Genomic DNA, 12,898 nt, shown 5'->3' on the forward strand with positions numbered 1-12,898 from the left:
ATTTCCGTCAGGCTGTTACGCAGAAACCGAGGACCGGACTGGGAACGAATGGTTTGTGCCTCTTTGTGAAGCATATACAACATGGTACTTCGGATTGCAGGTCAGTAAGAACGCGGGAATAATTTTCTCCAGATATCAGATCTTCTGGTCGAGAGTTCTTCATTTTTTAGCCGGAGGACGTTTGCAAGTTCTTTCTGAGCTTACTCTTTTCTAAGGAAGTATTTATTCTACAGGCTTCAGGGGTAAATTCTGCACGAATCGAAAGTATTTTCGCAGTTTATACCGTGTTTTGATCATGTCACATTGGTCTTCAACATTTTGGGGTAGTACTGCGGGATTATTCGGCGAGGACGATGAAGCAGACGTTGGTGATCCCGAACAACAAGTACGTGAGTGTGAAGGGTTAAGATAGAATTGTTGTATTTTGAATGTTGCTATGAAGGTGTTCATATCTAATGAGACGGGCATGTTCAAACCTGTACGTCAGAGATTAGGTTGCATGCGGGGCGGGGCGGGGCGGGGGGGGGGAGGGAGGAGGGTTCTCACTTCTTTGGTAATTCGAAGCTGTAAATCATGTTATGTTAAAAAGCAGTATCCTATTTTAAAGATATTCATCTGTCTGACTTAGTTCAAGACACTGTTGAATGTCTTCTGTAAGACCCCTAGAAAGTATTCCTTTCTTTCCCACATATCACCTATGAAATCCACTTATGAAAGTCACTTGTGTTTTCAATTCGGCAGACGCGCTGGGACAACAAAGACAGTCTTATATTGGTTTTTGACTGCTCAAAGGAAATGCTTCAACATTCCAGAGATGGAATCCCTTTCCAGCTGTGCGTAAAGGTATTTACCTTAACATCATCATACAGAAATGTAAATAAAACTACTATCTGTCACCCAACAATTTTGTCAGCTGATTTATTCAGACTGAAATATGATTTATCTCCAGTAAACTCCAACCTCCCCTAATACATTTTGCTCTTTTTAGTGTGCCATTAGCGTCCTTAAACACAAGATCATCAGCAGTGACAAAGATTTGATAGGTGTGGTTTTCTATGCAACTGTAAGTACAAGAAAAAATGTAGTTTTTGTCTTTTGTGTTATGATCCACTTTTTTCTCTGAATTGGTCTGGCTCAGGAAATAATGTCATTATACAATTAATTTTACCAGGAGAAAAGTAAAAATCCAGGTGATTTCAAGCATGTTTATATATATCAGGTAACTATTCCAGTCCTAATTCTGCTGACCTGCAGAAATATTACTCAGCACACTTGATTGTGGTAAAATGTACTTCTGGTTAAAAATCTATAAAAATTGTTAATGTAGATTGAAGCATTAATTTTTCTATGATTACCAAAGAACATAGTCTTAAATCATTATTTTACCCTCTTTTTTGTAGGAGCTGGATCTCCCAGATGCTCAGCGCATACTTGACCTTGAAAAATTCCTAGAAGGTTAGCAAATGGAGTAAATCCTTTAACCCTCAACTCCCATAAGTGACCAAGATAGAATTTCTCCTTACAATATCAATATAATATCAAGCAGACAAGTAATGAGAATAAAGAAAACTATCAATAGACCACTTTCATAAATGGCTGCTGGATTAATAGTCTTTTGTTTAAATTTAAATTTGCCTAGGTGACCTCGTTCTCTAGTACAAAATTCAAAAGAATACTTTATCTCAAGTGAGGCCACCCAGGCAAATTTAAATTTAAACAAAAGAATATTAATCTGGCAGCCATTTATGAAAGTGGTCTATAAGGGTATTTTTTAGTTGATCCAATACCAAATTCTCCAAACTTACATGATAAGAATTGTATGGCAGACAGTAAGGAGAATTGCTAAGAAGATCTTGGGAGTAGCAGGGTTAACCCCCCCTAGAGTGACAAGTAACTCTGATGCTTCCTTTTTACTTAATCACCCCTGAATCAAGCATTAGGGTCATGTGAATAAAGAATATGCCTACTAAAGCAGCACAAGATTAATAAACAAATTCTCCTTTTCAGCACTTAAGGAAAAGACTAGTATAGATGAACAGGGCTTGGCACTAACAATAGCCAACTAGTAACAGACTAGTAGAAATTCAGTTTTGGCTAGTGGTTTTTTATTTCCACCAGCCAGTTTGACTAGTAAATAAACTGAAATTGTTGTAACATCTAAGTTGTCACCAGTCACTTGGCTAGCAAGTTGAAACGGTTATGTCAAGTCCTGGATGAAGATTATATCATTAGATACTGGTGTGAAGAGCCGGTTTATTGCCCGCTAGTTATGAGTAGCAATACCAAGTTCCTTACACAGATTTTATTGAGAACTGGTATGTAAAACAATTCTGCCTGTAGCATAATTATAGAGGTCTGAATAAATTCGTGATTTTTAAAGAATCACTTCAGCATTTTCCATCACCTCAAATTTCTGAATTATTCATGGTTTTTTTTTTCAGATGACACTTGTGATAACTTTGGAGAAACATTTGGACATAGCAGTGGATTTTCACTGAATGATGTTTTGTGGACGTGTGCCAATATGTTTTCCAATAGGTAACTAAGGGAATGATACAGAATGTAGATTGCAAAATGATTTAAATAGTATTTTTATTGGAAATACTATTAGATGATACCCAAGCAATTACACTATCTGACAGTGCAAGAAACTGTCTTTTCAACTCGCCTTTGGTCAATTCCACGTTGCGGACATGACATTTAGAGGCAAAATTTGAGTATTAAATGTCTCCTAAAGCCAGATCCAAACTATTTGAATTGAAATGAGTCATGTCATAAAATTACCCCTGAAGTACCTTTTATTTTGCCAGAAAACATTTTGACTATCTCTTAAAGATCCAGAGAAAATGATTTTTCAAAGTGTGTTGTGGATGTGACTCCTAAAACAACCACTGATTTGAATTGCTTTTGGTTAGTTCAAATTTCCTGTAAAATGAAAACCTTAAAAAAAAACTGCATACACTAGCTAAATGCAATAGTAATTGTGCTTCATAAATCTGAAAAGATATTATAGAAATTACTTGTTACCATGGATTTATTAACAAAAATGTTGTGTTGCGGACGTGACCAAAATTTGTCGCGGATGTGACATTTTGGGGATGTTCAGGAAAGAGCTCTTCATTCACCACTAATAACTTTCAGAGTAATGCCACTGAAGTAAAAATGCTGTTTTTATTGCTTTTATCTGTAAATTGGGAAATAAATAACAAACAATATATATAAGAAATAAAGATGTTGTGTTGCGGATGTGACCAAAATTTGTTGCGGACGTGACATTTTGGGGATGTTCAGGAAAGAGCTTTTCATTCACCACTAATAATGTTCAGAGTAATGCCACTGAAGTAAAAATGCTGTTTTTATTGCTTTTATCAGTAAATTAGGGAATAAATAACAAATAATATATAAAAATTTTGATGATCTAGGTCATTTTGTGCGTCAAAGGGCATTTATATTTTGGAAAATTGCGAAAAAAGGGATAGCTTTACATATATTATAATATGTCTATAATTATCATTTGTGTCATTAAATATCAACATATCTTCTCATGTTTGAAAATTTTATGAGGTTTTCTGGGTTTTTACAAATGTGTCATGTCCGCAACCCGATATCTCTTAAATGGTTGACAAATTTGAGCAAGCTGGGGTGTCAAAATTATCAGAATACTTAACCATAAGAGCAGCATAAATAAGACCTGAAACAGTTGAGAACCTACACAGAAATTAAATAAATGTTGCTCTGAATCATACCCTGAAGGTCACGTCTGCAACACTTTTTATGTCTTTGTACATCTGAGGCATTAAATGTTTGAGAATTTTTTTCTTTTGGCATTGAAAGGCCCATCCTAGTGAGTAGTTAAGATCTCAAAATCAGATTCATAGCAATCAATTTCTTTGAGATATAGCAATTTAGATATTGGTATGTAAAATGGCTTATTCGGTTAATAAGAACCCTCAAAAACAATGGCGTCACACACCTGGGCGTGGCCACTACTGCCAATATAGATTTGGATTCTTATAGAACTATGTATAAGCTTTCATTAAAAATAAGTTTGGCTCTCATATTTTGAATTTGAAAATCTGTTAAATTTTCATGTTTCATGTGGAATAGCCCCTTTTCCTTCTGGCAAGTGCAGTGTTAATTTTACTTGTCCAGACCACAAGCCCAAAAAGCTGAGAGCAACTACCTGTTCAGTAAGAAGTGGGATTCACTTGGAAATAAATAGCTGCACTTTGCGTAGGGAAATCAAATATCATTGTCAAGTCATCAAATCAAATCATTCCCCAAAGTGATACTAATTTTACAATCTCTGAGCAATTTTTACTTTTAAGAGCAGCAAACATAATTATATAATATATTGAAAAAGGACTTATTGGGTGTCAGAAGTCATGTAAAAGAAAAGGTTTACTGCCCATTTTAGAGTAGTCCAATTGGACACTTGATATCATAATTTTTTTTGACTACCAGTTAATGTCCAAATGGAAAGGTTTTCTGTCCTGGTTGTTGGGATAACCTAAGTTTCTTGCCTTGCCATCAGTAAGTAAAACACCCCACAGATCAGAAGTTCCTTAGGATGATTTTATGCAGCTTATGTAGTATCCCCTCTTTAGTTTTGGTAACAATCTGAACTGCTTTTATCTTTCTTTTTAGTGGTCAAAAGATAGGCCACAAACGAATCATGTTATTTACCAACAATGACAATCCACATGCTGAGGATCCTGCACTCCAAGTAAGATTTCTTTTTTCTCCTCTTTTTTTTTGGGTGAATATGTGATCAAATATTCTTATAATCCAGGTCATGAAAGTCCTGGATAAATGGTGGCTGTGACTGGCACTTTGACAACTTAATACATTGATCAATTTGCATCCCCCACCTGGACAACCTCCCCTCCACCCCCCCCCCTCCGGCATTTGAACTTTTAAAGATTGGTTTGTTTGAATTTCTGCCCCCCTGGGGTAAAGATTAGTATAAGGCAAAATCAGTGGCTGTAACTTTCTACACATGGACTAAGCTTTAAAACTGACACCCTGTGGACCTTTTATTTTTCTTAATAAACACCTCCTTATTTTAAGATCTAACACCTGTAATCTGTTGGAAAGACTTGACACTTTGGTTCAAATTCCCCATTCCCTGGCATGGATGAGGGGTCCAATGCCCATTGGTACATAAGTGGAATTTACTATCTCTAGACCCTGATGATGTATTGCTCTCAGGTTGTCAGGATGCCTGTCACTGCTATCAACATTAGTTTTTTTCAGGAAGACTGCTATCTGGATGATCAGAGTATGCAATCAACTGTCATTCCTGGGTTCACATGGTTTACCAAAGCTCTTTTGTTCTGCTCATGCAAACCTCTTTAATTTTGTAGCCAAATATATACACCCTATTTGATGGTGTAGCAATGATACACAAGTATATTTTGAGAGTTAAGTAGTATTTTTGTGAGCCAGGTCAGTGAGAGGAAAAATATGAGCAATGAACTTAATGTCCACCTGTATGATATTTTAAACCATTGAATAGTGGATTTGTTATTCCACTAGTTTTTGAGATACATGTTGTGGTCTTACTGAGCTTTAGTATCCAGAGAACATGGTCTGTATGAAAGATGAAAAACAAACACAAGAAAAATCAAAGGAGTGTTTGCCTTGACCCAGCGTTTGGATCATTCAGTGCAGCCATTGTGCTGCCTTCCATCAATATTTTCACTATGTTGCATGTTGTAATACTGTGGCATATTTTGCCTGGTCTGATGTCCTACTTTTGGTAAAATGGCACAATTGTGGAATATTAAAGGATATTATTGCCTCCTACAGCTACTGAGTTTGAATGTCTCATTAACATATTTTTGTGAGGAGAATTAAATCTTACCAGTTGCTAACTAGCTTAACTGTGGAATTGAAAGGGTTAATGCTGATCAGTGTAAAAATGTTGATTTCCTCTCTAATTTTTTCAGAGACGAGCCAAGACAAAATCAAGAGTAAGGTTTTCTTTTTTACACATTCATGTAGTTGCTCTCTCTCTCTCTTTCATTTAATTGGCTGCACTGCACTGCACTTCCATTAGGTACTGTATTTCCTCAAATAAGTGTGTGGGGGCTTATAATTATTTAAAATTCTGGTTTTAAGGAGAGGCTCTTATTGGAAGGAGGGAGCTTGTTATCCAGGGAGGTGCTTATTAAGTTAGTGCAAGTATAAGGGAAAAACTAAAAAAACATATTGTAACACACATAACAGTGGTGGATTTAGGGGAGGGGGCCCCCCTTAATTTTGGGTAAAAAAATGAACGCAGAAGGAAGAAAAGCTGGCAGGTGTACCCACACACAGACACACACACACACACACACACACACAAACCAGGCCTCTCCCTAAGCTCAAGTCAATGCATAAAGAAACTCTGCATGCGTATCATGATGGAAATAACTAGAACAGAAAAGAAACAACTCTCCTGTGCTGATTCTGCTGCATTTGGAGCTAGAATAGTTGGAAATAAAGTGGAAATGGAAACATGTTTGCCTTGTAGCCCTTCTATTCAAAAGAGTGTGTGAGATTGGGGGGGGGGTGGTACTTATTTGAGGAGGGCACTAGTTTGGCATTATGGCTAAGGGAGTGGGCACTTATAAGAGTGTGGGCACTTATTCTATAGGAAAATTCATTATGTGATGAGAGAATTTGGCTTTAAATTGCTTGCTAAAACAGGTATCACATGAATTGCAAAGTGATGAGTGTGGTATTGGTTTTCAAGTGCAATTTAACATGGAATTCCTTCCTCGCATGATGAATTTTCCTTGAATCTCATAACTAGATAAAAATAAGGAAAAGAGTAAAAACAGCAATATATAATATTATGTTTTTATCCTGAGTGCAAAACAAGAGATGGAAAACAATATCACTTAACCTTTTTTTCAACTTGCAATGCCATGCTAAAAACCTCTGTGAACCAATTAGAAAATGAAATACAGCAAGTAAAGTATATAGCTGATAATAAATTACTAAATGTATAACATGAATAAAATTAATTTGTTTCAGGACTTGAATGAAGTTGGGATAGCAATTGAACTGATGCATATCCAGCCTCCTGACCATCCTTTTGATTCAAGTCTGTTCTATCAAGTAGGTTTCACATGGTTTAAAGAGTGGTGTTTGCAGTGTCAGTATTTATTTAAAAGATGTTATTTGCATGGCTTGAATTCTCTGTCCTTTTCACACCATTGTGTTGTCCTTTAATTTGAATTAAAGAGAGTCCAGCTTCTTTTTTTTATTTAAAGATGCCTTTTCCTCCCTATTATGATAATTAAGTGATGTTAGTAGATTCTTAAAAAATGTGCCACTACTATCGATCACCACAAGAGAAGAAGTGGATATGTATCTTATTGACCAAGCGCGAGGGCTGTACTGGGAGAATATCCGCCTGAGGTCTTGACAGTACGGACTGAGCGCAGCGAGGTCCATACAAAAAAGACCAAGGGCCAATATTCTTCCAGTATGGTCCCAAGCAAGCTTAGTGAGTAAGAGATTTATTATACGACTGAAGTTCAAAGGGACACAAGTGCGGTATCATTTGGGACCGTTCTGGACAGTGCCCGGTCCAATACTGAGAGAATATTGACTGGCAATAGAGCATTTTGATTGGTTGATTTTAGTTATTGGCCCTCTGACTGCCCGAGTTGTGTAATAATAATGGTTAATTCCCAGGGCTGAGTTGTTCAAAGCTGAGTTAAGATAATCCACGGTTATAGTTTGAAATTTGATTTCAGATCTGAAAGCTTTAAAAGAAAACTCAGACAGTTTAATTCCATTTGTCTACAATTTAATAATTGAATGCTCATAAAAAAAAATTGGGAAAATTATCCCAAAAATTAATGGCTTTTGAACAAGGATAAATGCATGGAAACCCAGATCAAAATTTAACCTGGGTTAGTGCTAATCAGCCTTTGAACAGCTGGGCCCTGGACTCTGGGTTCAAGACCTATAACCAGGGTCATTATCTTGTGTCTATGGCCAAAACACTATTTCACAGTGTCTCTCTCCACCTCAGAGTGTAAATGGGTACTGGCAAATAATGTCAGGAAAGCCTGATGAATGTTGGGGGGTAAGTTTGTGATGGACTGACATCCCATCCAGGAGAGTAGCCAATATGTGACATTCAAAGCCACTTCATGCTTTAGAAACTGGGATGAGCTTAGGGTGGATGGGCAACTTTTCAACTTACAAGCCAAGTGGCTATAGTGACATCTTAGATGTTACAACAATTTCTGTTTGTTTACTAGCCAAACTAGCTGGTGGAAATAAAAAACCACTGGCCAAAACTGAATATTTACTAGTCTGTGGCTAGTTGGCTACATTAGTGTCGAGCCTTGGACCATAGGCTTGAGAACTATTGTTGGGTTATTCTTGGAATAGTTACACACAACCAAAGTTTCAGTTATTCTCCTTGATATCTTCCCTTTAAATGATTCAGCAACTTGTGAGTTAGTTTATTTTTCTTGTCACAGGATGTTATACAAATGGATGAAGATGAGGGAGGGATTTTGCCAGATCCTGCTGAGAAGTTTGAGGAACTACTAACCAGGTAACTTGTATTTCCTGAGAAATGTTTGGCTTTGATACTAACCCATTGACTCCCTTAAGTGACCAGCATCTAATTTCTCTTTATAATATCCCCCCTGAATCACACATTAAGGTCAGGAGAGGATAGGGAATGATCACCAACTTAAGTAATTCCTGATTGTTAAACAATTTCTCCTTGTTGGAACCTTAGAAAATTTATAGAGAACAGTATGGAGAATATCCACATTGATGTAAGAGTGTACAACAACAATAACAAACAAACTTTATTAATGTTTTTACAATTAAAAGAAGAACATGTACAATTCGCATATAGTGACTGCGCTAGCTGAGGCGAGTTGTACTGTGCAGGGAGAAAAAAGAAAAAGAAGAGAATAAGTCAATTTGTAAGCTTCAACTAACAGACTATGAACAACAACAGGAAAAAACTAAATGACATACAATAATTTGCATCCAGGGATAAACATGGTTACAGAATTAATTGGTGTAATAGGTAGCTTAATAAACTAAACAAACTAAACTAAACAGGCGAAGATATTAACAATGAATAGTTACAAAGAATTATGTTAAATTATATAAATTAATTTTGGTTGGTAAATTAGGTGCTTCAATATAATCCTCCTCGCCTTCTAGAGCTGAGAATAAAGCTTTGCAAATTGATTTCTTGAACGCTAGTTTTGTTAGATTACATACTTGGGATGGGAGGCAATTCCACGCTTTCACACCAATGCTGAAGAAAGAGTTCCGCTGTTGATTCAGATGTGAAAATTTAGTATGGTATTTGCCACAAGATGAAGCCCTCGTATGATATGAATGAACCGAGCTGGTCTTGACAAATTTTTCAGAGATAGCGTCTGGAGCAGAATTGTTTGAAACATCATACATAGAGTGTAAGATAGCTTCAAAATAAAGCAGATGAATGGGTAATATTTTTGAAGAAATAAAGAAACGAATAGCATGAGTTCTTGGGATTAAAAAATAATCATACGTAATGCACATTTCTGATAAGTAACAATAGTTTATTAGATTCGCCGACAGGCAGGGACACCGCAACAGCTTGCACCAATTACTGTGGGCTCAGTAAACCCACCCATCCCACCCCAGGGGAGGACCTCCACCACACAGTAATCTCGTGCGTGGGAATTAACATCTCCTACCCCAGCCCTGCAGGAGACGGGACCTCCATTTATTTGTCCTGTAACCACAAACGATCAAACAAACCGATGCAGTTATGGCTGGTGAATTTACTGACTCAAACAAAGTCGTAAAACTAAAGAAATAAAGGAAAACAATACAAACAGAAAAGATTAATTAGGGTGACGATCGATGTCGTAAATAAAATCGAATTTAAAGCAAATACAAATCACAAAAAGGCAGCAAAAATTGAAAACAGATGAAATCTAACCTTGTCCAGCCTTGAAATACAATAAATTCTGGAAAAAATACGCTAAACGAGCGCCCAAAACGATCTAAAAATATCCAACTGTGAATCGCTAGTCGACCACACTACCGCTTAACTAACATGGTCACGTGACCAGAAAGGGCGCCAAAAACCAAAGGCGGAGGCCTGGACAGGCAACAAAAACTGGCTACAGTTACATGGCTCCCCACAGTGGGAATCCACTGTCCTTAAAAAAGAAAATGTACCTATAGCAACAGGAGAAAAAACTAAAATCTAAGTTCTCAGAAACAGTTCCGGCATGAAGGTCGCAAGGTACTTGAACTTCGTTAACAACATCGTATCAAGGCTCCTCGTCGGGGAATTCCCGGTCTGCTTCCAAGATAAGGACCAACTTGTGGATTGGCCTTTCAAGATAATGTGTACTACCGATCCTTCGTCCTTGTTTGTCAAGGCTGGAAGAGGCTATAGCAAGTTTGACCTTCCTGACGAGGCAATCTTTACTTGGGAAAACATCTTGAACTCTCGCTAGTCTCCACGAGTTTCTTGGGACATTTTCATCCTTTAGCATGACAATGTCTCCCTTCTGCAGGTTACGTTGTGGCTTCGTCCACTTCTTCCGCAGCTGGAGGCCTTGAAGGAATTCTTTTCTCCACCTTTCCCAAAATAGGTTAGCGAGATGTTGAACCCTTCTCCATCTCTTGCGAAGGTAGAGGTCTTCTCGCAGGAAGATGCCTGGGGGTGGCATCAATACCTTGGTCTTCATTGTTAACAGGTGATTTGGAGTTAGTGGCTGGGGTGAATCAGTAGATGACATGTCATTTAGAGCAAGGGGTCTGGAATTGACTATGGCTTGGATTTCCTTCATAAGAGTCCGAAAACTCTCATCATCTAACTGACGTCCCGATTCTTCTAGCATAGATGCAAGGATATTTCGAACTGTCCGTATCTGACGTTCCCACGAGCCACCCATGTGACTCGCGGAGGGGGGATTGAACTTGAAGCTGATCCATTCACAGTTATCTTCTAACAGTCTGGCGCGAATCTTGTCCTCATTCATTTCCTTCAGTCCTCCCTTCAGTTCACGATGCGCTCCGATAAAATTTGTACCACAATCGGACCTCAACTGCCGAACGGGGCCACGCTCTGCTTGGAAGCGTCTTAGGGCGTTTATGAACGCATCTGTTTCCAGACTGTTAGCTGTTTCAATGTGAATAGCACGCGAAGCCATGCACGTGAAAATAACACCGTATCGTTTGACTTCTTTCCGCCCTTCCTTCACAAAAAATGGACCAAAATAATCAACCGCGCTGTATGTGAACGGAGCAGCAGGTTCAACACGATCTTGAGGGAGGTCTGCTAATTTTTGTTTCTGGGGGATTGAACGGAGCCTTCTGCAGATAACACATCGTGACACCAAATAAGACACAGCGGAGGTGCCACCTATTATCCAGTATCCTCGTTGTCGAACTTCATTGTGAGTCATACCACTGCCTTGATGTTTGATTGCTTCATGGCAATATTGTAGAATAAGCTGGGTAATGTGAGACCGTCTTGGTAAGATCACTGGGTGCTTCGCTCCTTCTGATATACTAGCATTTCTCAGGCGACCACCGACACGCAGAAGGCCATCTGTGTCAAGATATGGGTCTAGTCGATACAGACTACTGCATTTCTTCAGATCAAGGTTACGCTGTTTGGCCTTCTTTCTATTACGGAATTCTCCCCCAGTTTGAAGTGTAGATAAAGCCTGTATTTCGTCCTTGAAATGTTCATACTGTAAGCAGCCAATAATCTCCTTTTCAGCACGACCTATTTCCTCCATATTCACTGGTTGGTAGCATGCGGGCTTAATTCCTTTGGACTTCTTTCCTTTCTTCAGGCAGCATTTAAAACGCAGACAGACTGCAATGGCTCGCTTTGCCCGAAACCAGTTGGAGAACCTATCCAATCTGGAAGTCTCAAAGTGACTCGGATATCCTTTACTTGTGTGTGTCATAAGAGAGGTTACTTTCTTTACTTCAGGATCACCTGGATCCAATGGCTGTGGCTTTGACTCTATCTGTACTTGGTATGGAAAGGGTTGCCATAGAAAATCTGGACCTCTGAGCCAGCGAGTATCATCATCGACAAGTTGCTGAGCTCTAAGACCTCGGGAGGCAGCATCAGCGGGATTGGACTGCGAGTTGATATACTGCCATTGTTGAGGTTTGGTGTGATCGTGAATCTGTTGAAGGCGATTAGCCACAAAAACATGGAAGCGGCTTGTTGTGTTGCTGATGTAATCTAACACTACTTGGCTGTCTGTCCAAAAGTACTCGGACACACCTTGATAATCGAGTTCCTCTCCAAGCCACTGACTTATTTTCACCGAGACCACGGCAGCCGTCAACTCCAAGCGTGGGATTGTGACGGGTTTCAATGGCGTGACACGTGCCTTTCCCATAACCAGAGAGCAGTGAATTTGATCATTCTCGCTTATCAAACGCAGATAGCTGCATTGACCATAGCCTAACAAGCTCGCGTCGGAAAAATGATGTAACTCGGCTGTTTTAACGTGGCCAAATCTTTCAGGCTTGAAGCATCTTGGAATTCGTAAGTTCTCCAGGGTATGCAACTCGCTCCTCCATCGTTCCCATCTTGGTCTCAACTCATCGCAGATTGGGTCATCCCAGTCGGCATTGTTCTGGCATAAATCTTGCAGTATTCGTTTACCCACTAGGATCAAGGGTGCTACAAAGCCAAGGGGGTCGTAAACGGAGCATACAGTAGATAGAATGCCCCTTCTAGTGAGTGGTCGATCTTGGATCACTATTCTGAATTGGAAGCTATCTGTTTCTGCACACCACATGATACCAAGCGTTCGTTCAATCGGTAAGGGATCCCTCGTCAAATCAAGATTTTGTAGTCCTTTAGCGCGATCCTCTGGAGCAACAG

The 12,898-nt window shown here is 38.8% G+C and overlaps 1 protein-coding gene across 2 annotated transcripts in view; it reads left to right on the forward strand.

The window, feature by feature from the left end:
• The first annotated feature begins 74 nt into the window (after positions 1-74).
• Positions 75-12,898, forward strand: part of LOC111329912 (DNA repair protein Ku70) — a 26,056-nt gene continuing 13,232 nt past the window's right edge. Inside the window, exons 1-10 of one of the 2 annotated variants that reach the window (XM_088735268.1) lie at positions 75-385; positions 742-843; positions 989-1,063; positions 1,172-1,219; positions 1,401-1,455; positions 2,442-2,538; positions 4,648-4,726; positions 5,952-5,975; positions 7,024-7,107; positions 8,490-8,566. In XM_088735268.1, coding sequence (XP_088591394.1) covers positions 296-385; positions 742-843; positions 989-1,063; positions 1,172-1,219; positions 1,401-1,455; positions 2,442-2,538; positions 4,648-4,726; positions 5,952-5,975; positions 7,024-7,107; positions 8,490-8,566 — 731 coding nt within the window. In that variant the 5' untranslated portion in view covers positions 75-295. The remainder of the gene's footprint in view (positions 386-741; positions 844-988; positions 1,064-1,171; positions 1,220-1,400; positions 1,456-2,441; positions 2,539-4,647; positions 4,727-5,951; positions 5,976-7,023; positions 7,108-8,489; positions 8,567-12,898) is intronic. The other variant, XM_022934676.2, reaches the window with a different exon arrangement.

This window comes from Stylophora pistillata, chromosome 10 (genome assembly GCF_964205215.1).
Source record: "Stylophora pistillata chromosome 10, jaStyPist1.2, whole genome shotgun sequence".
Lineage (NCBI taxonomy): Eukaryota > Metazoa > Cnidaria > Anthozoa > Scleractinia > Pocilloporidae > Stylophora > Stylophora pistillata.